Consider the following 22,411-nt stretch of genomic DNA (forward strand, 5'->3'; position numbering starts at 1 on the left):
GAAATATTAATTACAGTTGACAGAAAAGTAATTTTTGAAAAGCAATTTTTGAAAAGTTATTTGAAAAAGATACTATGTTTAGATGTATATATATCCTAGAAATACACTACAAAATATTTTTACCCTCACCAAATAGTACATAAATAAATCCAGGACTATACCTAAAGCCTCTTATAATGTTTTTCCTTTCTTTAAAAAAGCCCCACACTCAGATTATCATATAATATCACTAGTTTGGGCATAGGCCAACAGTTGAAAAGATAGAAATAAATTACTTTTAGATTCCTATTGTTTTCCTGATGACACACAAATTACGCTACTGTTTATCTTTCAGCCTGCAGCTGTTGCTGGCTCTGCATCACTATTTACTATAATTGCTGCCTTCAGATTTCATTCTGACCCATATCCCATTGTAGGATATGCCCAGGCCAGATGAGCAATTTCAGAAATCAAAGCTCATGGATGTTTGCAAAATCGTGGCTTTACAAATCTCTTTTCCAATAACGAACATTGTTTATTATACCTTTACCCTTCAACAAAAATCCTCACCTGGCTGTTTCTCGCCATTCAGCATCCTCACCTTCACGCCAGCAAATCTCATCCAGTTCTGTGAAAAGGTCATGAGGAATGTGTTCTTCATCATCATCCTCAGTTCCAAGAATAAACTGTACTCTCTGTGATGGGGTGTCTACAGAAAGTGAGAGACGTGAACATGCATTACTATGACTTCAACCTTAAAATTGCCTCATCACCAACTTCAACACCACTCCAAACTCACACCTCCCTGCCCCTCCATGTGACAATCATCCAGAGTAGACTTGGGAAATTAAAACTAAATTCAGAGAAAAAAAAAAACTGAACTAAATTTAGCATTACATGAAGTCTAGTATAATTTGGGAGATAATTATATAAAATGTAAATATAATATGTATAGATTATCAAAAACAATATTAAATGTTATGATTATTTTTTGATTATTTATAACACTCATCATAGAAACTATTTCTGTATCTCCCTTATATTCATACACATTTTTTCTCATCATCTATCCTATGCTTTATGATAATATTCAGAACAGACTATGATAAAATTCACTTATACTAAAATTATACAGAATGTAATTCACCATGAACTCCCTTGTAATGCTTTTTTATAGTCACACCTTTGCCCCATCACCAAGCCCTGACAACCACTAATCTGGTCTCCACTGCTATAGTTGTGCCTTTTCCAAAATGCTATATAAATGGAAACCAAACCCCAAATCACCTGCATGCTACATCATCTACTGTTGGTGTTTGCCTAAACATTCGAAGACTTCCTATGACCATGACTATGCCACAAGTCACTATGTTCTTGGCAGGGGAGCAAAATAATTTGTGATTTGGACACAAGACACACAATTTCAAGGGTATGCATGATGTTCCTAGAAAGAACATGTTGTTCACAATTTGGGGGTGTCTAAAGTGGGGACCTGTATAATTTGGGGACATAGATTGACTGTGTTTCCTACAAGGCTTCCAGTCCAGCTGTCTAGCCTTACAGTTTCCCGTTTAGTTAAGATAACTGGGTCCCATTTTTAGAGGGACTACTCAACGACAGTTAGTCCAATCTGACCTACTTGCCCATGCTACCCACAAGGTGGTATTCACTCATTGCACTGTGTATTGGCTACAGAAAAGAGGGTATGGAAGACATCCAAAGGTGTTAATAGGTTTTGTGTGTGTGTGTTGAAGACGAAGGCACTGAGGACATCCTTCATTTCTGATAAACTTCTTCAGGTTAAAAGTATTGGTGGTATGAGTCACCTAGCAGAGAAAAGCAAGCCAGCAGTCAATTAGATTTAAGGCACTTGTCACAACTTGAGAGCCACATCAAGGTATTTTCTTTTATGAGGAATACTCCAGGGCAAGTTCTGAAAGATCATTAAATTCACCTCGATTCACTTCAGCAAGTATACTCCATTCCAGTAACTATAACTTCATCTCCTTTCCAATTATCCCCTACTCTAAATATCTCCAACTTTATTTGTCCATTCTTTAATTCACTTTCTGAGAATTAAAAAAAAAAAAAAAAAGAAAGCATGCCTGGGGATTTCATCTTCATTATTTCTTCTTTGGTTTATATTTTTAAAAGATTATCTGATTGTTTACCTAGAAATCTTTACTAGGTAGATGGACACAAAAAACAAAATCCATTCTACCCTTATAATATAGTAAAAGTTATTTTAAAACCTAGTAGGAAAAAAAATCCATTTATTTTAGAAGCAAAACTACAAGGCTATCTAAGAATAAATTTTTTAAACTATACAATACATTTGTGATGAAGATTATAAAACTTTCTTAAACAATATGAAAGTAGACCTAAATAAATGAATGAATGTATACTAATGGAAAGGCTCAATAGTGAAAAACTCATATATTCAATGTTATTCCAACTAAACATTTGGTATTCTCAAGTATTTTTTAAAACACAGAAGAGGGGTGCTGGGTGGCTCAGTTGGTTAAGCGTTGGTCTTTGGCTTAAGTCATGATGCCAGGGTCCTGGGATCAAACCCAGTGTCAGGCTCCCTGCTCAGCAGGGAGTCTGCTTGTCCCTCTCCTTCTGCGCTTCTCCCTGCTCTTGTGCTCTTTCTCACTCCCCCTGTCAACTAAATAAACAGACTCTTTTTTAAATAGATTAATAAATAAATAAAATATGAAAGAATGAGTAAATCTGTAGCAAACATATAGTGATTATGGAATTCTATAATATTAAATATATTTTGTGAAAATAAACCAATTAATCAGTTATTTAAAAGATTAGGTTATCATAGGCACAAATGAGAGGATTTCAGAAGTCAAAAGTGAACAACATATAATTAATATAAAATATACTATAGCATCATACTTTCTGTATAAATAAATGTTTGCAGTGAGGCTCTAGACCCTGCCTATCTCATTAGCCTTATCTTCTGCCACTCTGTCCCTTGTTATTCCATTCAGGGATCATTAGTTTTCTTATGGGTTCTTAAAAATACCATGTTCCTTTCCATGTCAGGGTCACTCTATGCACTGTTTCCTCTACCTCTCCCATATGTCTTTCAGCATCTACTTCAATGTAATACACTTCAGCAAGCCTATCCAATCAGCCTTGCAAAATACACACACAAACACACATAGAAGCACATTCATATGCAAACAATTAAGTTAGGCATCTGTTATCCCAATTCACAGCACTCTGTACTTCTCCTTGTTACAGTTAACTTGATTGTAATTTTAAATTTATTGCACAATAGTAAATCAAATATTTTAAATAGTCAAAAACTAGTCTCTTGGAAAAAGATAGGAATAAGTTCTAAGACAAAACGTTATGGATGCAAAAATACTTTTCAGATTATAAAGCATTATATAAATATTACTGATGATGATTGATGCTAATGCCAGTGGTACTGGTGATGGTTAAAATGAAAATATAGGCCTGCCAAAAGAGATCTAGAATTTGAAGTAGGGAGAATGAGAAAATAATAGTGCCATTGATTAAAATAGAGTTGTAACATGGATGGAACTTGAAAGCCTTATGCTAAGTGAAGTAAGTCAGAGAAAGAGAAATACTATGTGATCTCACTTATCTATGGAATCAAAACAAAGAAACAAATAGACACACACACACACACACACACACACTAAAGAGCCCCCACTAAACTCATAGAAAAAGAGATTTGTGGTTATCAGGGGCAGTGGGTGGAGGCTGTGAGAATGGGAAGGTGGTTGAAAGGTATAAATTTCCAGTTATAAGATGAATAAGTACCAGGCATGTAATGTAAACATGATGCCCACAGCTGACACTGCTGTATGATATATAGGAAAGCTGTTAGCAGAGTACATCTTATGAGTTCTTATCATAAGGAGAATTTTTTCCCTCTTTTCTTTTTATTGTATCTATATGAGATAATGGAGGGTGGATGTTGGCTAACCTATTGTGGTCATCATTTCACAATATATGTAATACATCAAGCTGTACTCCTTAAACCTACACAGTGATGTATGTCACTTATTTCTCAAAAAAAAAAAAAACTGGAGAAAGAAAAGGGTCATCAGAATGAGAATCACTATTACAGATTGAGAACTCAAAAGACAACTTTTAGATATGCTAAATTTGAGGTGACTTTGGGACAAACATATAAAGATAGTCACAGGAAAGCTGGAGATTTCACTCTGGAAAAGACGACAGGGTCAGTGATAGAGACATGGGTGGCATTTAGAGAAGTCATATGATTATAATGCATGAGGGCTCAAAAATGAAGAAGTAGGGAGAGAAAAAGACTCAACATTGGGGAAATAATCAGCTTTAAGATTTGGGAGAAGGAAGAGGAGTTAACAAAAGAATGAGAAAAGGAATAGACAGATAGGAAAAAGGATCGATACATTAAATATTTAATGAGTACCTTCATAGGCCAGGTACTATTCTAGGCAGTGAATTAGACTGATGTAAACAGGAAAAAAAAATCTCTGTCCTTATAGATTGTAGAGCTGATGGAGACAGTAGCATAACAGGGGCCGTGTTTGGAAAGAATTTCAAAAGGACAAGAAGCTAATCAGATGCTTTAGAATCAATGACAGAACTGGGTAAGAACTACAGGATTTGGCTAGTCTAATGTTCAATAGCACTGGAAGTCCAGGGAATATGTATTATTTTACAATCAGAAAGAAAGAAATAAACTGTTTCCATTTGGAATATAGACAATATTTTCATAAACGGATAGTTAAGAAAATCAAACTACCAGAAGAAAACCCCTAATAGAATCATAATTGCAAATAAGCAAATTTCCTAGCAAAGTTTCATCTTTTCATTATTAGCTTTGTTACTTATATTGTTATAATTACATATTAATACCAGGTTTTTAAGTACATTTTTCCTAACAATAAGTGAAAATCCCCTGTCGGCTCTGTCCCAAAGTTCTCTATTTTTTAGGCCCTTTCTGGAGAAGAGTCAACAATTATGTTGAGAAATAGATTTTTCATAACAAGTACAATGACAGAAGTGACCTGGGAAATTTGCATTTACATATGTGATCTTACTGTCATGAAGACAGGAAGCCTCTTGCACTATGACATTTAGCTCAAGGGAGCAGATTCACAATACGAAATATTTATCATTATGCATTTCTGAATTACTGTATCCTTGTTTCTTCCTCTTTTTTTTTTAAAGATTCCATTTATTTATTTGACAGAGAGAGATCACAAGTAGGCAGAGAGGCTGGCAGAGAGAGAGAGAGAGGAGGAGGAAGCAGACTCCCTGCCGAGCAGAGAGCCCGATGCGGGACTCGATTCCAGGACCCTGAGATCATGACCTGAGCTGAAGGCAGCGGCTTAACCCACTGAGCCACCCAGGCGCCCTGTTTCTTCCTCTTTATCCTTGTTGTACTTTAGGTAAATAAATATTCAGATAATCTATCATATGAAATTGTTAAATAATGATTATTTTGATGGTTCTGTTTCAAATTCATGTCTGCAGCCTCTACAAATCAATATCTTCCAACTTCATTTGAACTTTAAAATTTGCTCCTATTTTTTGGAGTTATATAGTCTGTTCCTTTAGAGTCCTACATTTAACTCATTTACATAATTTAAATAATATATTTATTGCTATTAATGCTAATTAGCTCATTCTGTCATAAGATAACAGATTAATTAAATATTTCAGCAGAAGCACCAGGAACTAATACATATTTCTCTCCAAAATGGACATAAGACTACATACAGAATTTACAAATCCTATTCCTGAAAACTTAGTTATCTAACTCATCACCCAAACGAAGGCTATAAAAGGGTCATAAGTGGAAAACTGTAGACACATTTTGGAGAGGATTTTTTTCAGAGGAAGCTATAATGTGAGTCCCAAGTCTCCTTGCTCTCCTATAAAGGCAGGGAAGAGGGGTGTCTGCCCCTCCCTCACGTCAAGCAAGTAGAGCTCCAAGAGCATTAGAAGGGCTTGATATGCCCTCCTGGAATGGACTTGGGTATGATTTCTGCCTGAGAAACACAAAGTCAGCCCCACTGCTAATCACTGAGATTGCTGCCTTAGATAACATACTCTTCTAGTATTTATCAAGGCAGTGAGAGTATGTGTATTTTCTGTAAATCATATATGGGCCACACAAGATAGAGACAGAGAACCAGAGGGAGAGAGACAGACTGTGGAATGTGGGTTTCTCTTTGATTCTGTCGCAAAAGGCTGCCATGCAGCATAGACAAGACTTCATCAGAAAGAATATGTCACTATAGCTGAATGCTAGGGGATGAGGAGGAATAAACAATAAGGCAGAAAAGAGTGCAGGTGAGAGACACTGCAGAGGAGAATGAGTAAATTCAAATTCTTATTAAGCCTAGAGAGTGTGATCTCAGCTTGTGACAGTACTAGTTAAATCAAAACTTTCCTGCACCACCCCTTTTAGTTCTTTTCATTTCCTATGCTCCAAATCTGAAGGGATCAGAAACCAGAGTTAGGATAATGATGGAACATCCGGGAAAAGGAGAAGCTCAAGGTAGGAGGAAAAAAAAAAGGGAGCAACTACAGCCTCCTCTTTCCTCAGCTGCAGCAGGCCTGGGCGAGGGAAGGGAGAAAAGCTTTACAGTTAAAGCCAAATTCAAACTTTCACTATTACATGAGTCTAAATATTTTAATTACTGATTAGAGAACTTTGAGTTACCTAAAAAATGACTAGAAAAGCTGGGGAGACTTCCGGTGTTTTCATTCAAAAGCAGAATAACAATTAGACCCAATAAATAAGTACAAAGAGATGATATAAGACAGAAATAGTTATAATAGTTATGATTAAACCCCACAATTTATTCAATGTTACAGTTATAAGAACCTTACAAATGATCATAAATTCTTTTATATTCATAAATGAATCATTAACCTTTAAACTCTAGTTTATTGAAATAGTAGTTGACTATGGTGAGATTATAAAAAGAGAGAAAAAGACAAAATAAATTTTTAATTTATTAATATCTTCTATGGATCAGTTATTTTCATACACTATCTCTTCTATATCTTACAATAACCTAGTATTAACCTGGTATTAATCTTAAAATGCAGTGCAATTAATGAAGGAGCCTAAAAAACAGTACATCCATGTTCATAGATAGAAGGACTCAATATTGTCAAGATGTCAGTTCTTCCCAATGTGATTGGGATTCAATACAATTCAATTAAAATCCCAGAAAGTTATTTTATGAATATCAACAAACTTATTCTAAAGTTTATTTGGAAAGGCAAATGATCCAGACTAGGCAACATTAATATTGAAAAAGAGGAACAGGTAGAGGACCGATACTACCTGACTTCAATGTTAACTGTAAAATGACAGTACTCCAGACAGAGTGATATTGGCAAAAGAATAGACAAATAGATCAACAGAACAGACAGAATAGAGCCCAAAAATAACCCCCATAAATATAGTCGACTAATCTCTGACAAAGAAGCAAAGGCAATACAATGGAGCAAAGGTAGTCTTTCCAACAAATGGTGCTGGAACAATTGGACATGCAAATATAAAAAAATGAATCTAGACAGGGACCTTCTGCCCTTCATAAAAATTACCTGAAAATGGGTCATATTCCTAAATGCAAAACACAAATCTGTAAAATTCCTAAAAATTAACATAAGAAAAAACTTGATATTCAGTAAGGTGGTGCCCTTTATTTCTTTTCTTTTTTATTTTTATTTTTTCAGTGTTCCAAGATTCATTGTTCATGCACCACACCCAGTGCACCATGCAATACGTGCCCTCCTTAGTACCACTACCAGGCTCACCTAACCCCCCACGCTCCTCCCTTCCAAAACCCTCAGTTTGTTTCTCAAAGTCCACAGACTCTCATGGTTTGTCTCCCCCTCTAATTTCCCCCAACTCACTTCTCCTCTCCAACTTCCAATGTCCTCCGTGGTATTCCTTATGCTCCACATATGATAATTGACTCTCTCTGCTTGACTTATTTCACTCAGCAAAATCTCTTCCAGTCTCCATGTTGATACAAAATTTGGGTATTCATCCTTTCTGATGGAGGCATAATACTCCATTGTATATATGGACCTTATCTTTTTTATCCATTTGTCCGTTGAAGGGGATCTTAGTTCTTTCCACAGTTTGGCGACTGTGGCCATTGCTGCTATGAACATTGGGGTACAGATGGCCCTTCTTTTCACTACATCAGTATCTTTGGGGTAAATAACCCACTAGTGCTATTGCAGGGTCATAGGGAAGCTCTATTTTTAATTTCTTAAGGAATCCCCACACTCTTTTCCAAAGTGGCTGCACAAGGTGATGTCTTTTTAGATACAACATCAAAGACACTATCCATGAAATAAAGAACCGATAAGCTGGAATTCATTAAAATTAAAAATTTCTTAAGCAATAATTTAAAAATTAAATTAAAAATTTGTGCTCTGTAAAAAATAATGTCTAGATAATAAAAAGATAAGTTATAGATTAGAAAAAAATATTTGCAGAAGACATAACTGATAAAGGGCTATGATCCAAAATATACAAAGAACATCTAAAACCCAAAAATCAGGGGGAAAAAAGCTCATTTTTAAAAATGGGCCAAAGACAGAAGACACAAACAGACACTTCTCTTAAGACAATCAGATGGTGAACAGACACATGAAAAGATATGCAACATCACTCATCATTACAAGAATGCCAATCAAAACTATAATGAGATATCACCTCACACCTGTCAAAATGGCTAATAAAAAAAAAAAAAAAACAAGAAACAAAAGGTGTTGGCGAGGGTGTGGAGAAAAAAAAAACTTCTTGCACCATTAGTGGAAATGCAAACTGCTATAGCCACTGTGGAAAACAGTACAGAGTTTCCTCAGAAAGTTAAAAATAGAACTAACTTATGATCCACAAAATGCACTACTGGATATTTACTCAAAAAATACAAAAACAATAATTCAAATGGATACATGCACCCCTATGTTTATAGCAGTATTATTTATAATACCAAATTATGGAAACATCCCAAGTATCCAATGATAGATAAATGGATGAAGAAGGGAGATATAAATATATATTTCACTCATATGTGGAATTCAAGAAACAAAACAAATGAGCAAAGGGGGAAAAAAGAGAGAGAGAGAGAGAGCCAAACCAAGAAACACTCTTAACTACAGAGAACAAACTGATGGTTACTAAATGGGTGGGGGGGAATGGGGGAAATAGGTGATGGGGATTAAGGGGCACACTTGTCATAATGAGCATCAGGTAGCGTATGGAATTGTTGAATCGATGTATCGTAGTATGCCTGAAACTAATATAACACTAAATATTTACTGTGCTGTAAATAAAATAAAAACTTAATAAAGAAGAATATAATAAATGAATGAATGAATAAACAAATAAATATGAGCCAAAGACCTTAATAGACATGCCACAAACAGATGGCAAATAGGCATACGAAGAAACTGTCCACATTGTATGTCATCAGGGAAGTGCAAATTAAAACAAGACTCCATTGTGCATCTATTAAAATGGCCAAAACACCAACCAAATCAAATGCTAGCAACTATCGTATGTGGAGTAATAGGAACTCTCATACATTGTCAGTGGGACTGCAAAATGGCACGAGCATTTAGAAGTGGTTTCTTACAAAACTAAATAATTTTTAACATATTATCCGTAATCACACTCCTTAGTATTTATTCAAAGAAATTAGAAATTTAAACCTGTACACAGATGTTTTTAGCAGCTTTACTCATAAGTGCCCAAACTGGGAAGAAATCAATAAGTTGCTCAGTAGGTGAATGGGTAAATAAACTGTGGTATATCCAGACAATGAAATAGGATTCAGTGCAAAAAATAATGATAGTAATCTATCAAGATAGGAAAAGACATGAAGGAATCTCAAATGCATATTATTAAGTGAAATAAGTCAATCTGAAAAGACTACCTTAGTGTATAATTCCAACTACATGACATTCTGGAAAAAGCAAAACTGTGGAGAGAGTAAAATGTTCAGTGTTTGGCAAAGGATATGAGGGGGAACGAATAGGCTGAGCACAGAGGATTTTTAGGGCATTGAAATATCCTGTATGATATTGTAATGATGATACATGCCATTACACATTTGTCCAAACCTACAGAATTTATAACACCAAGAATGATCCCTAAAGTAAACTAATGGACTCTGGGTAATCATGATGTGTTCATGCAGGCCTATCCTTGGTAAAAAATAGACCATTCCAGTGGGTGATGCTGATACTGGGGGAGGCTCTGCTTATGTGGAGGCAGGAGGTACATGAGAAATCCCTATTCCTTCCTCTCAATTTTGTTTTAAAACTAAAATGGCTCTAAAAGATAAAGTCTTAAAAAACAGGATGCCTCAGTTTTTAGATGTTATTGTTCACACTAATACGCAGCCTATATCTTATACATGATTATATATATTCAAAAGAAGGAGAAAAAAATAAATTATATTTATGTAGCATATTTGTTTCAGGCATTATTTCTCTTTTAGAATGTTAATCATGTGAAGTTTGGTTTCATTACACAATATTTTAGGAAGTTTATTGAACTAAATTTTACAGCAGGAATTGAGTCCATAGCCAAGTCCTATACTTCACTACCTCTTCAAAGTAAGATGCCAATTTCCTGAATGGAACATGAATATTTATTTGAAATGAGACTGATGAATTCCTATAAATATCAGATGTGCTTAAGAAATCAATAGCACAACATATACATTTCCAATCCAGTTTATCTTAAATAAGAACCTGGTACACTCTTTTTCCTAAAATTATACAATCTGGGTGATATTCATCTACTATCTACAAAACCAGATCTTATCTGAATCAAAAGAAATACTTCTAAATAGCCTGCTATTTTTGTGGTGGTTCTTTTGGACCAAAAAAAAAAAAAATCAGTACTTTGAAAAGCCATTAAAAAATAGCATAAATGGCAATTTCACTGTTACACTAAGAAATCAATTAAATCTTTCCATTAGACCTACCGAGAGTGAGGAGATATGTCCATTCGTGTTGCATGACACCTGTTCTAACTACTCACTTAACAGCAACCACAGCCCAGAGCAGCTATGCCTCAACACTGGTTGGTACTATGTTCCTCTTGCTTTTGAAACATTTTGTCTCATCACTGTTTTCAATGACTTTTTTCAGTTTACTCTGCATCAGTAACCTGGGGTTCTATTAATCTCATGCATCCAGCCCCCAAAACTCAATTGGGGTGGTCACATACATTTGAGACTTATTAGTATTTCCCTTCATAAAGCATGAGGACCACTCACCACACTCCTTTAAAATTCTAGTCATAAAAAAATAACGGCAGTTATGAATAAAGAGAATTTGAAAGTCTGAGATAGGGCACCAGGTATTTAAAAGACTTCTCTAAGACACACTGGATAACAGTAATAGTATAGGAAATGATGATTTATTAAAGTAAAATAATTTATTCATGGACAAGAGATATTTTGGGTGGGTTCAAATAACTTATGAGTTCCTGTATCTGGCTTTTCATTTTTTAAAGTAGAAATGATTTTATAGGTATTACGTTACACTCACAAAAGTCTTTTCATGATTATCCTACCAATATACTTTTAGCATCTTAAAGAGGTTAGAATTTTGGGGTGCCTCGGTGGCTCAATGGGTTAAAGTCTCTGCCTTTGGCTCAGGTCATGATTCTAGGGTCCTGGGACTGACCCCCGTATTGGGCTCTCTGCTCAGCAGGGAGCCTGCCTCCTTTTCTCTCTCTGCCTGCCTCTCTGCCTACTTGTGATCTCTGTCTGTCAAATAAACAAATAAAATCTTTTAAAAAAAAAGGTTATAATTTTAATACAAAAAATGTTCAAATGTGTTACTTAATGACTATTTTTTTCATGTCTATGCCCCTTAAAATTGCATGACATAAATCATGAATTACAGTATTACCAAGATCAGAAAGAAGCTTCTAGGTATAAATATAAATATATGTTGATAGATATTGGATTTATTTTTAAGATGGTAACTGAGAACATAGAGCATTATAATACAAACTCTAGCCAAGAATACGGTGGATCAAAATATGGATCTGTTTCTATATTTATTAAAATATATAATGGATATAAATAACAACATGAATAAAATAACATGAAGGAATAAAGTTCTCGGGCTCTTAGTAGTCTCTTCTGGAATATTCAAGAGACATCATTAAATGGTGAAAAGATAAGCCACAAATGTGAGAAGATATATGAAATATGTAAAAGCAACAAAGGACTTATAGCCCTAATACATAAAGAAACTCTACAAATCAGTAAGGAAAAAAAATCCAGTAAAAAAATTTTTCAATTTCAATTCAAAATTTATCAATTTAATTTTTAAAAATTTAAGGCTATTCAAATGGCCGAAGAGTATGCACAAAGTTGTTCAATCATATTCGTATTCAAGAAATGTAAATTAAAACAACATAGCATTATATACCTTACAATAATGGCCAATGTTAAGAGAATGCCAAATGCTGACAAGAGTGTAAAATGACATAAGCCCTCATACTTTTCTGGTGGAAGTATAAATATGTACTTCACTTTGGAAAATATTTGGCATTATCTGCTCAAATTGAAAATATGCATACCCTATCACTCAACAATAATTTCAAGGTGTGAGAATTACATGTGTGCACCAAGAGACATAAAAAGGCCCACAGCAACATCAATCATAGTGGCTTCAAAATGCAAATGATCCAAAGGCCCTTCAGTAGTAGAATGCACAGCATATACAAACAAATGAATATTATACAAAAATTACAATTAATAAACTAAAGCTATAACTGAAAACATTGGTGAATCCCACAAAAAACAACATTGAACAATAGAGAAAGATACAAACACCCCTATGAGTTCATTTATATAAAATTCAATAACTAGCAAAACACCCAGTGCAACAAGACAAGCTAGAAATCCTTTGGGGGAGCAATGGTAGATAGTGATTAGAAAGGAGCACTAAGAGGGATTTGTAGAATGTAACTACCAAGCTAGTAGTTATACACATGTTGATGATCATTCACTGAGTTGTACATTTGGGGAGGAAGGATGGTTCACGGCATCCAATAGTAACCGAAACATCAGAGAGAGAATCTGGGCCACCTGACTTATATCCAAGTTTCACCAAATAAAGAGGCAGAAGTTTCTCAGGTTCAATGGTTCTTGAGCCTAGTTGGATACTAAATCACTGGGATACTTATAAAAAAGATACCAGAATTCAAAGAAATACCCAATATTAATGAAAGTCTTTGAGGGTGGGGTCCAGCATAAATATTTTTTAAAGATTTTATGTATTTATGTATTTATTTGTTTGAGAGAGAGAGAGTGGGAGGGAGGGGAAAGGGGGAGGAGAAGAGAGAGGGAGAGAATCTCAAGCAGAGTCTACTCTGAGCACAGTGCCCAATGTGGGGCTCCATCTGTGACCCCGAGATCACGACCCAAGCTGAAATCGAGAGCCATACGTTTAACTGACCGAGCCATGCATGCGTCCCCACGGATCAGTATTTTTTAAAGTTCCTCAGATGATTTTAATGTATAACAGGGCTTGACGGGGATTTCTAGAGCTTCATTTGTGGAAATTTTAGTATATATGTAAGTTACCTAAGTATTGTTAATGTACAGATTCTGATTCAAAAGGTCTGGGCTAGGGCCTGAGATTATGCATTTCTAATCCAATGGGATTGTTAATGTTGCTGGCTCATGCACTACACTATTTTTTTTTTAATTATTTAAATTGTTTTAGGTAGGTTCCATGCCCAATGTGGAGCCCAATGTGGGCTCAGGACCTTGGGATCAGGACCTGAGCTGAGATCGAGTCAAATGTTTGACTGAGCCACCCAGGTGTCCTGGACCACACTTTATATAGCAAATTTTCTAGAACAATGGGTCTCAAGGTTGGCTGCACATTAGAATTATCTGGTGGTACTTAAAAAAAAAAAAAAAACACCTACAGGTTTAGGCCCTACACCCGAAGGGTCTGACTAGTGTGGGGTTAAGCCATCACCATGTTTTTAAAACTCACAAGTATAGTCAATGTTGAGAACCACTGTTCTGAAAAATTGACACACCGCATCCAGCTATAGGAAAAAAAGAAGAAGAAACAGAGGGAACACGTTTATTTATGTTTGTTTACTAACCATTTGTAAGGTGATATGAACATAATTTTTCAAGTACTAGAAAATAACGAAAATTCAAAATACCCATTAAAGTTTAGTCCAACATATGTAGTCCATTCTCAGAATCTAAGAGGAAGTCTGGACTAACTGTAAGTAGATGAAGGATTGAATGAGAAAATCCACATAACTGTCTCTTTATTACATTCCCAGACTCCACCTCATGGAAAAAAAAAAAAAAAAAAAAAAACCCTGAAAATGTCAAGGACACTTTTACACCTCCACTCTCGGTCTACCAACTCAGAGACAATCATCCTTTTATCACGCAGGTGAGGATACCCAACAGAATTTTCTTTACCAAGTCCCAACAATAGTTATTCTACCTCTGGCTGAAGTACCTGGTATTTGGAGAAGTTTAATGTTCTAACTATATACAGTGATTGAAACAAGGAGCATACTGAGGGCAGTGCATCTCTAAGAAAAATAATGGGGAAATTGTACAAATACTACAAATCAATGGAGAATCAAAAATAATCTCAATGGCCCAAAGGAAGATCATACCTCTAAAAATTATCTGATTCAGCAATGAAAGAAAATGCCCAGAATACCTGGGAATTATCAATAGACTATAAAAATGGACTCTGTCAAGAACAAGAAAAACTAATTAGGAAAGGACAGGAAGAAATAAAAGAAAGGGGCGCCTGGATGGTTCAGTCAGTTAAGCGTCTGCCTTTGGCTCAGGTCATGATCCCAGGGTCCTGGGACTGAGTCCTGAATGGGGCTCTCTGCTCAGCGGGGAGTCTGCTTCTCCCTCTGCCCCTTCCCCCACTCATTTTCTCAATCTCTCTCTCACTCGCGCGCTCTCTCTCAAATAAATAAAATCTTTAAAAGAAAGAAATATAAAGAAAATAGTATGAGATAAGCAAGAACTTTAATAAAACTAAAATGCAACCACAAAATCAAAACCAATAATAGAAATAGTAAAATGCAGAACTGATATTGCAGAGAATCAAGTGGATAATATGAGAAACTAACTTTAAACCACAAAGGGAAAAGACAACACACATCACTAATCCAACATGCAGATAATTAATGTTTACAAAGAAGATAACAAAGTGGAACAGAATCAGATAAAACAGGAAAATGTAATGTAAGCAGAAAAATATCAGTGTATGCATACTGGAAAGGATTTTTAATACACCCATCACTAGGCCTGTCTTAGCAATTTTCTTAATTAAAGGAATCCAGAAAAATGTCTATAAGCATTCAGGCTTAAAAGATATAATCTTTAAAAATGAGGGGAAAAAAAACAGAGACTACAGATTCCTCTGCAATGCTTACTGAAAACAGATACTGAATAAAGAAATATATATGGAATATTAAAAGTAAAAAAATTACCTCAAATGTGATATGCTACTAACTTCATATTTGAATACAAAGGAATGACTAAAGGGGTACCAAGGGTTTGAGAGAGATCAGGGACTGTTTAAAATGGCAGAGACTCAATCCTGTTTAAGAAATGGTGAGAACGATCCAGTTGAGAGGAAGAGGTCAACTAGATTATAAATTGTGTACATCTCCGATGGTAGGGAACAGGAAATAAACATAATTGAAAAGGAAACTCCCTTACTGCATCAAAAGAAAGTTGCAGATATAGACAGATAGATATGCTTAATAGGGAGAAGGTGAATGAGTTCATTCTGATGACAAACTGATCCTCCAAAGTAGAAAGCATCTGCTAAATGACAGTAAAGAAAGGGATGGTGGAGAATGATGAGAATTTTGAACAGTTAATTTAAAAATCAAAGAAATAGAATAGAACTGAATAGGCGCTGTTAAAGGTCAATTATATAATGAATTCAAGCAGTTATATTCTGCCCTCTTAAATGATTTCATCCAGCACAGTGTGCTCATTGGGGCTGCATAGAGAAAGCAGGAACACAGAGGGACCCCAATACAAGTATGATTAAGTGGGAGTGAAGGTATGAATAAAATTAAAACAGGGAACCTATGATATTTAGAATATTAGCAAAAGCATTACTAAAATTATAGGCTATGAAATCAGAGTAGGATAAGAAAATAATGAAAAAAAGATGACAGCACGGACAGGAAAAATGTAGAGAGGTCAAGCATTTGCACAGGCAGACAAGCAGGAGAGATGTGTGGTCAGAAAGCAAAGTGAATGCACTGATGACCTCAGTGGCAGAGTAGTTATGGATGAATACTTCAGCTAGGTGTAGTGGAAGGAAAGGGTCAGAGGAGATGGGAATGTCAAGAAACTGAAAGCTAGATTCTTGGTTATGCTATGTACACAGGCTTTCACAGCACTCAGAGATTGCTAACTACTACTGTATCACTATATTTTGATATTCTGTATCTACTTCCAGAGGAAGAAGAATCACAATAGTAGAATGTCCATGTCCTTAGAGGGAAATTTGGTCAGCATCAGCAATAGTATGTGGGAACTTAACAAAGATATTTTCCCATCCCAGGGGGTTTAACTGTTTAGAGCAATGACTATTATTTGTATATATTGTCAAGAGTTTATACAACTAAGTTTTACAACTTATATGTATTTCCCCAATCACAAATCTAAACCAACTCTCACCTTCACGAAGCACAACCTGAGAAAAATAAAGATCAAGGTTTTTCTCTCTCACTTCTCCCCCATCAGACCAACTAACGTCTTTTGTAAAGTATAAACGATTTTATGAGCATGAGGTATGATTTCTAATTATGGATTTAAGCAAGTATAAGATTATTACCATTGCAAATTTAATAAAAAAACAAACAAACAAACAAGAAGACAGATTCTTACCAAAGGAAGGTGACTCCCTCCCATCCTCTAATCCTGAATCTCTTTCTCTGTCTCTCTTTCTGTGTTTATGACCACGATGCCTGTGACGTCGATGGCTTTTTCTTCCTCCCAGGGGCACGTGAACTCCAATAAATAGTGTCCGATGACCTTCAGCAGAAGCAAATGCATAATTAAACTCTAAATTATTCCAAACTGCCGAAGAGGATGATTTACACGTCAATAGAACTCAATTCAATTCAATCCAGCAAACCATTTTTAAGTGTTTATGGAGTGTAAAGCTTGCGACTTGGCATGTATTTTGGCACTTAGACCTATTGAAATATACCATAGATCTATCAGAAACATTTACAATACTAATAGTTTGGTTATAGATCTTATAATAACCATTAGTTTATTAATTGCCTTAATCTCTCTGTGTCTTTTCCTTATAACTTATAATTATACACTTCTCATTAAGAAAATTTATTCTATTTTCTCCCTACCCTCAACTGTTATCTCACCAGTCCCCTTCCCTTCACAGTTAAGTGTGTGAAACAATTACTATCTCAAAAAACAGATTTCACCAATGTCCACAGTAATGCCAAATTCCATGGAGATTTTTTGGTTCTACTATTTTTGTCTGTGGCACTTGATACTATTGACCACTCTCTTCTTGATGACCACTTTCTCTTGGCACTCCTTCTCTGTTTTGTTCATATTAGTTTTTTTGTTTTGTTTTGTTTTGTTTTGCTGGTTCTTCTATTTATCCATTCAAGGTTGGAGATCCCCAAGCTCTATCTTTGACTTTATCATTTCAGCTGATACATATTTATTACAGGCTCTAAGACCTAAAACTTGATGATAGATTGCTCTCTTGGGCTGCCGTCCTATGCATACCTCCACTTATTAGACACATTACTTGCATATCCTTCCCAGAGGCATGTCAAACAACATGTCCATGGAACTCATCCTCTTCTCTATCTTCCAAGTATCAGCCATCTATCGTCTATGTTAGTAAGTACACCATCTATCCTGTCATCTCAGAGACCATCTAATTTATGACCAGGTCCTCCTTTACATCTCTAGAATCCATTCCCTCTTCAGTATCCCTAGTGTTGCTGTCTTAGTTGGACTCTGATCATTTCCTACCAGGACTACTAGAATATTCTCCTTCCTGCTGTTTTTTGTTTTGTTTTGTTTTGTTTTCCTTTCAAGCTACACTCTTGTCCCACTTTTTATCCATCCTGAATGCCAATGGCTTATTTTTTCCCCAAAAAATGCAAGTCTGACTACATTATTCCCCTACTTTAAACTCGTTGATCATTCTCTGTTGCCTATATGAGAAAGCTCTTAGTTCTCTTTAAGGCCAAATGAGATGAGATCTGCCCTCTGCCTATATCTCTGGCATACTTCTTTTTTTTTTTAGATTTTATTTATTTGACAGACAGAGATCACAAGTAGGAAGACAGCTAGGCAGAGAGAAAGAGAGGAGGAAGCAGGCTCCCCGCAGAGCAGAGAGCCCGATGTGGGACTCAATCCCAGGACCCTGAGATCATGACCTGAGCTGAAGGCAGCGGCTTAACCCACTGAGCCACCCAGGCGCCCCTATCTCTGGCATACTTCTAAATACATTCTGCTTCACATACTAAAAGCCAATGTGAGTCCATTCATCCTTTTAGCCAAATGTCCTCGAGTCTCTGTTTTTACTTAATATTGTTCTTATTCTTCCAATTGTAGGAAATGTCTTTGTCTCTCCTAATTATCTGGTGAAAACCTACTCATCTTTCAAGTCTCAGTTCAAGGATTATGCGACCTATAAAATTTTCCATACCCTCTGATTCTAAATACAGTTGACCACTTTCTTCCTTAAGGACTCTCCAGTACTTAATGACACTTGATTGTAATTACTTACCTAAAAGTCATTTTTTTCTTATAAATCATCTTTGAGAAGGACACTATGTTAGTCAATTTGTATCTTTAGCAACTAAAACAGTGCCGGGCATACAGCAGAGGCCTAACAAATGTTTACTGAGATAACAAACATTTTATTGAGAGGTATTATGCCATGAATCAAGAATACAAATATAAAGAAGATATTATTTCATTCCTATAAGTCATCAGGTTTCAGGCCTTCCCAACTCACGAAAAAAGTGGAACTCACAAGTGTGATGTATTGCCCTGGGTATCCCTTCCCTGAACAAACATATCAGAATAAATGAAGAGAAGATGTGAACCCTAAAACAAACACACATTAATCTATGCATTCAATATAATTACAAATTTCTAGCATTATTATTTCAACATAACTAGATAAATAATGTAAAATGTATAAGGAAAAACTGAAAGCAAAATAACAAATAACATCTTGATAAAACTTCACCTTGTGAAATATCAAGCTATACCACAAAGTTGTATACTTAAAGTAATTCACAATTTTGGAATCTTAAATGTTAGTAATTTCAAATTACTTGGACCATCACTACATTGTTATTCTCTAATATGTTGAAGATTATTAATCAGGAGGAATGTGTTGAACATGAAAGAATTCAGACAGACCCTTGTGTAAAACTAGCATTTAAGAGTCAGAAAAAGAGGGCACCTGGGTGGTTCAGTTGGTTTAGCGACTGCCTTCAGCTCAGGTCATGATCCTGGAGTATCAGGATCAAGTCCTGCACTGGGCTCCCAGCTCCACCGGGAGTCTGCTTTTCTCTCTGACCTTCTCCCCTCTCATGTTCTCTCTCACTGTCTCTCTCTCTCAAATAAATAAATAAAATATTTTCTTTAAGTGTCAGAAAAAGAAATTAAATACTTAATAGTTAAAAAATAATGAAGTTATAGACTTTCAATTAAATATGGGAAATTAAATACCTGCTTTCTATCTCTATTGTTGCTGGACACTACATTCTTAATGCCAAGTTAGGAAACAATTTTTAAAGAACACTAAAAAAGGAATGATTAATAAGTTTTGTTACAATTAAGTCAGAAACTTCTCTTTATCATAAGAGTTGGGAGTCTACAAGGCATTAAAAAATGTATTTCTGGGGCACCTGGGTGGCTCAGTGGGTTAAGCCTTTGCCTTCGCCTCAGGTCATGATCTCAGGGTCCTGGGATCAAACCCCGAGTCAGGCTCTCTGCTCTGCAGGGAGCCTGCTTCTCCCCAATCTCTCTCTGCCTATTTGTGATCTCTCTCTCTGTCAAATAAATAAATAAAATCTTTTAAAAAAATGTATTTCTAACACATATAACTGATAAAGGACTAACTAACAAGATATAGAAGGAAATCCTACAAATCCTAGGAAAAGATGAAAACCCAATGGGAACATAGACAAAAAACTTAAATAGGCATTTAATAAAAAAAAAGAAAATACAAATTGCTAATAAATGTAAGAAGAGGTCCACTAGTTCTCAGAGTAATGGAAATTCAAATCATAATGAGGTATCTCTTTACTCCCACCATCTTGGCAAAAATTGAAATGGTTGACAATTCTATGTCTTGGTGTGGTCTCATATAGTACCAGTAGTATTATACAAAACTACTTTGAAACAATATAACATTCTTTATTAAAATTGAAAATATGCATACCATATAACCCAGCAATTTCCTTGGGCCCTAGAGAAGTACATGAAGGTGTATAAAAATATAAGAGACACATATAAGAATCTCTACAACTGCACTGCTTATAAAGACAAAGTGCTAGAAACAACCCCAAAATCCATTAACAGAATGTATTAAGTAGAAGATATTCACACATTGGGATATATAGAAAAATAATCCACAAGTATGCATAACAATATAGATGAATCTCACATATTATTGAGCAAAATATATATATACATATATATATATATAATTTCTTTTATAAGGCTTTAAAAATAGAAAAACTAAAATATACTGTTCAGAGATGCATACACAGGAAAAGATCAATACAAAAGTCAGAAAACTGGCATAAAGGTGAATAGGATCTGTGACTGGTGAGAGGAACATGAGGAGCTTCTGGGGTGTTAGAAATGTTCTGTTTCTTGATACAAGTTTTTGCTTCAATAATATTTAAAATTTATACATAGGCTTTATGTACTTTTCTGTATGTTTGTTTCATTTCAAAATTTAAAAAGTTAAAGAAACCAAAGAGGAAGAGTTTTAAAAAGGGGACAGCTATTAGTTTACATGCTATAAAAAAGTCAAACAAGATTAAAACTAAAAATTAGCCATTACTGTTGGAAATTGATGTTTATCTGTTATCTTCATAAAAGCAATTTCAGTGAATGAGGAAATGAATAAAACTGAGGAAATTTAGGCAATGAATATTTCCTAGACGTGAAAATAAAGACTTTACAGAGGGCAGTACTGGAACTAAATCTCTAGATTGCAAAGGTTTCTAATAATTACTGCTGAAGATAACCATTCCCCAGACAGACAAAAATAAGAGGCACCAGACACCTTAGGTGCAAGTCCAGAGGGCCTGGCTGGGTATAGTGAATATTGTCTTTGTTTATGAAATGTAGATTCGATGGGTCTATGCCAAAAGTAACATCCTAAAAAGTTGCCAAGTCAAGGCTAAAATAAACCATCTGAAACTATATCCAAGCATAATCAGATAAAAGGATGCCAAGACAGACAGCTGAACTGATGTCTTGAGGACATTAAATGCAAGGAAGACCAAACTGAAGGAGTTTCCTGAGGCAGAATCTTGCAGGCTGGTTAAAATATCAAAATTCACTTGGATAAATAACTATGATTGAATTGTTGGATCACATGGTAAGCTTATGTTTACCTATATGAGGAACTGCCAGACTGTCTTCCAAAGTGGCTGTACCATTTGCATTCCAACCAGCAATGAATGAAAGTTCCTGTTGCTCCACATTCTTGCCAACATTTGATGTTGTCAGTGTTTTGGATTTTAGCTATTCTAATGGGTATGTGGTGATATCTCACTTTTAATTTGCAATTCCCTAATAACATACAATATTGATCATCTTTTCATATGCTTATTTACTATCTGTATTTCTCCTTTGGTAAGGTGTCTGTTCAGATTTTTTCCTATTTTTTAATTGGATTTTTGTCTTCTTATTGTTGAGTTTTAAGGGTACTTTGTATATTTTGGATATAAGTCCTTTACTGGATATGTCTTTTGCAAGAATCTTCTCTTTAGTTTGTCTTTTCATTGTAACATTGTAACAGTCTTTCATAAAGTATATGTTTTAATTTTAAGGAAGTTCAATTTATTGGGGTGGTACAGCCTGTTAAGCACCTGGCTTAACAGGGTCCTGGGATCAAGCTCCTCATCAGGCTCCCGGCTCCATAGAGAGCCTGCTTCTCCCTCTCTTTCCCTCTGTCTCCCATTGGAAGTATGTGAGTAGTAGAAAAGAAGCAAAGTTTTAGTTGTATAGAGCCAGAGCTCATCTCCAGAAAATTCTTCTAAATTCTACAGGTTATATATACAAGAAGCTTGACATAAGTTTTCTTAAATTTTAAGACAAACCTAAAA

At 35.3% G+C, this 22,411-nt stretch overlaps 1 protein-coding gene across 8 annotated transcripts in view; it reads right to left on the bottom strand.

Annotated features, from left to right (window-relative positions):
- Nucleotides 1–22,411, bottom strand: part of SLC4A10 (solute carrier family 4 member 10) — a 312,033-nt gene that overhangs the window by 148,972 nt on the left and 140,650 nt on the right. For all 8 annotated transcript variants that reach the window (XM_004743945.3, XM_004743944.3, XM_004743949.3 and 5 more), the window contains exons 3-4: nt 16,947–17,093; nt 550–688 (exon numbers count right to left, since the gene is read on the bottom strand). In XM_004743945.3, the coding sequence (XP_004744002.1) occupies nt 550–688; nt 16,947–17,093 (286 nt within the window). The remainder of the gene's footprint in view (nt 1–549; nt 689–16,946; nt 17,094–22,411) is intronic.

Source organism: Mustela putorius, unplaced genomic scaffold, assembly GCF_011764305.1.
Source record: "Mustela putorius furo isolate JIRA1106 unplaced genomic scaffold, ASM1176430v1.1 tig00003869_pilon_pilon_pilon, whole genome shotgun sequence".
Lineage (NCBI taxonomy): Eukaryota > Metazoa > Chordata > Mammalia > Carnivora > Mustelidae > Mustela > Mustela putorius.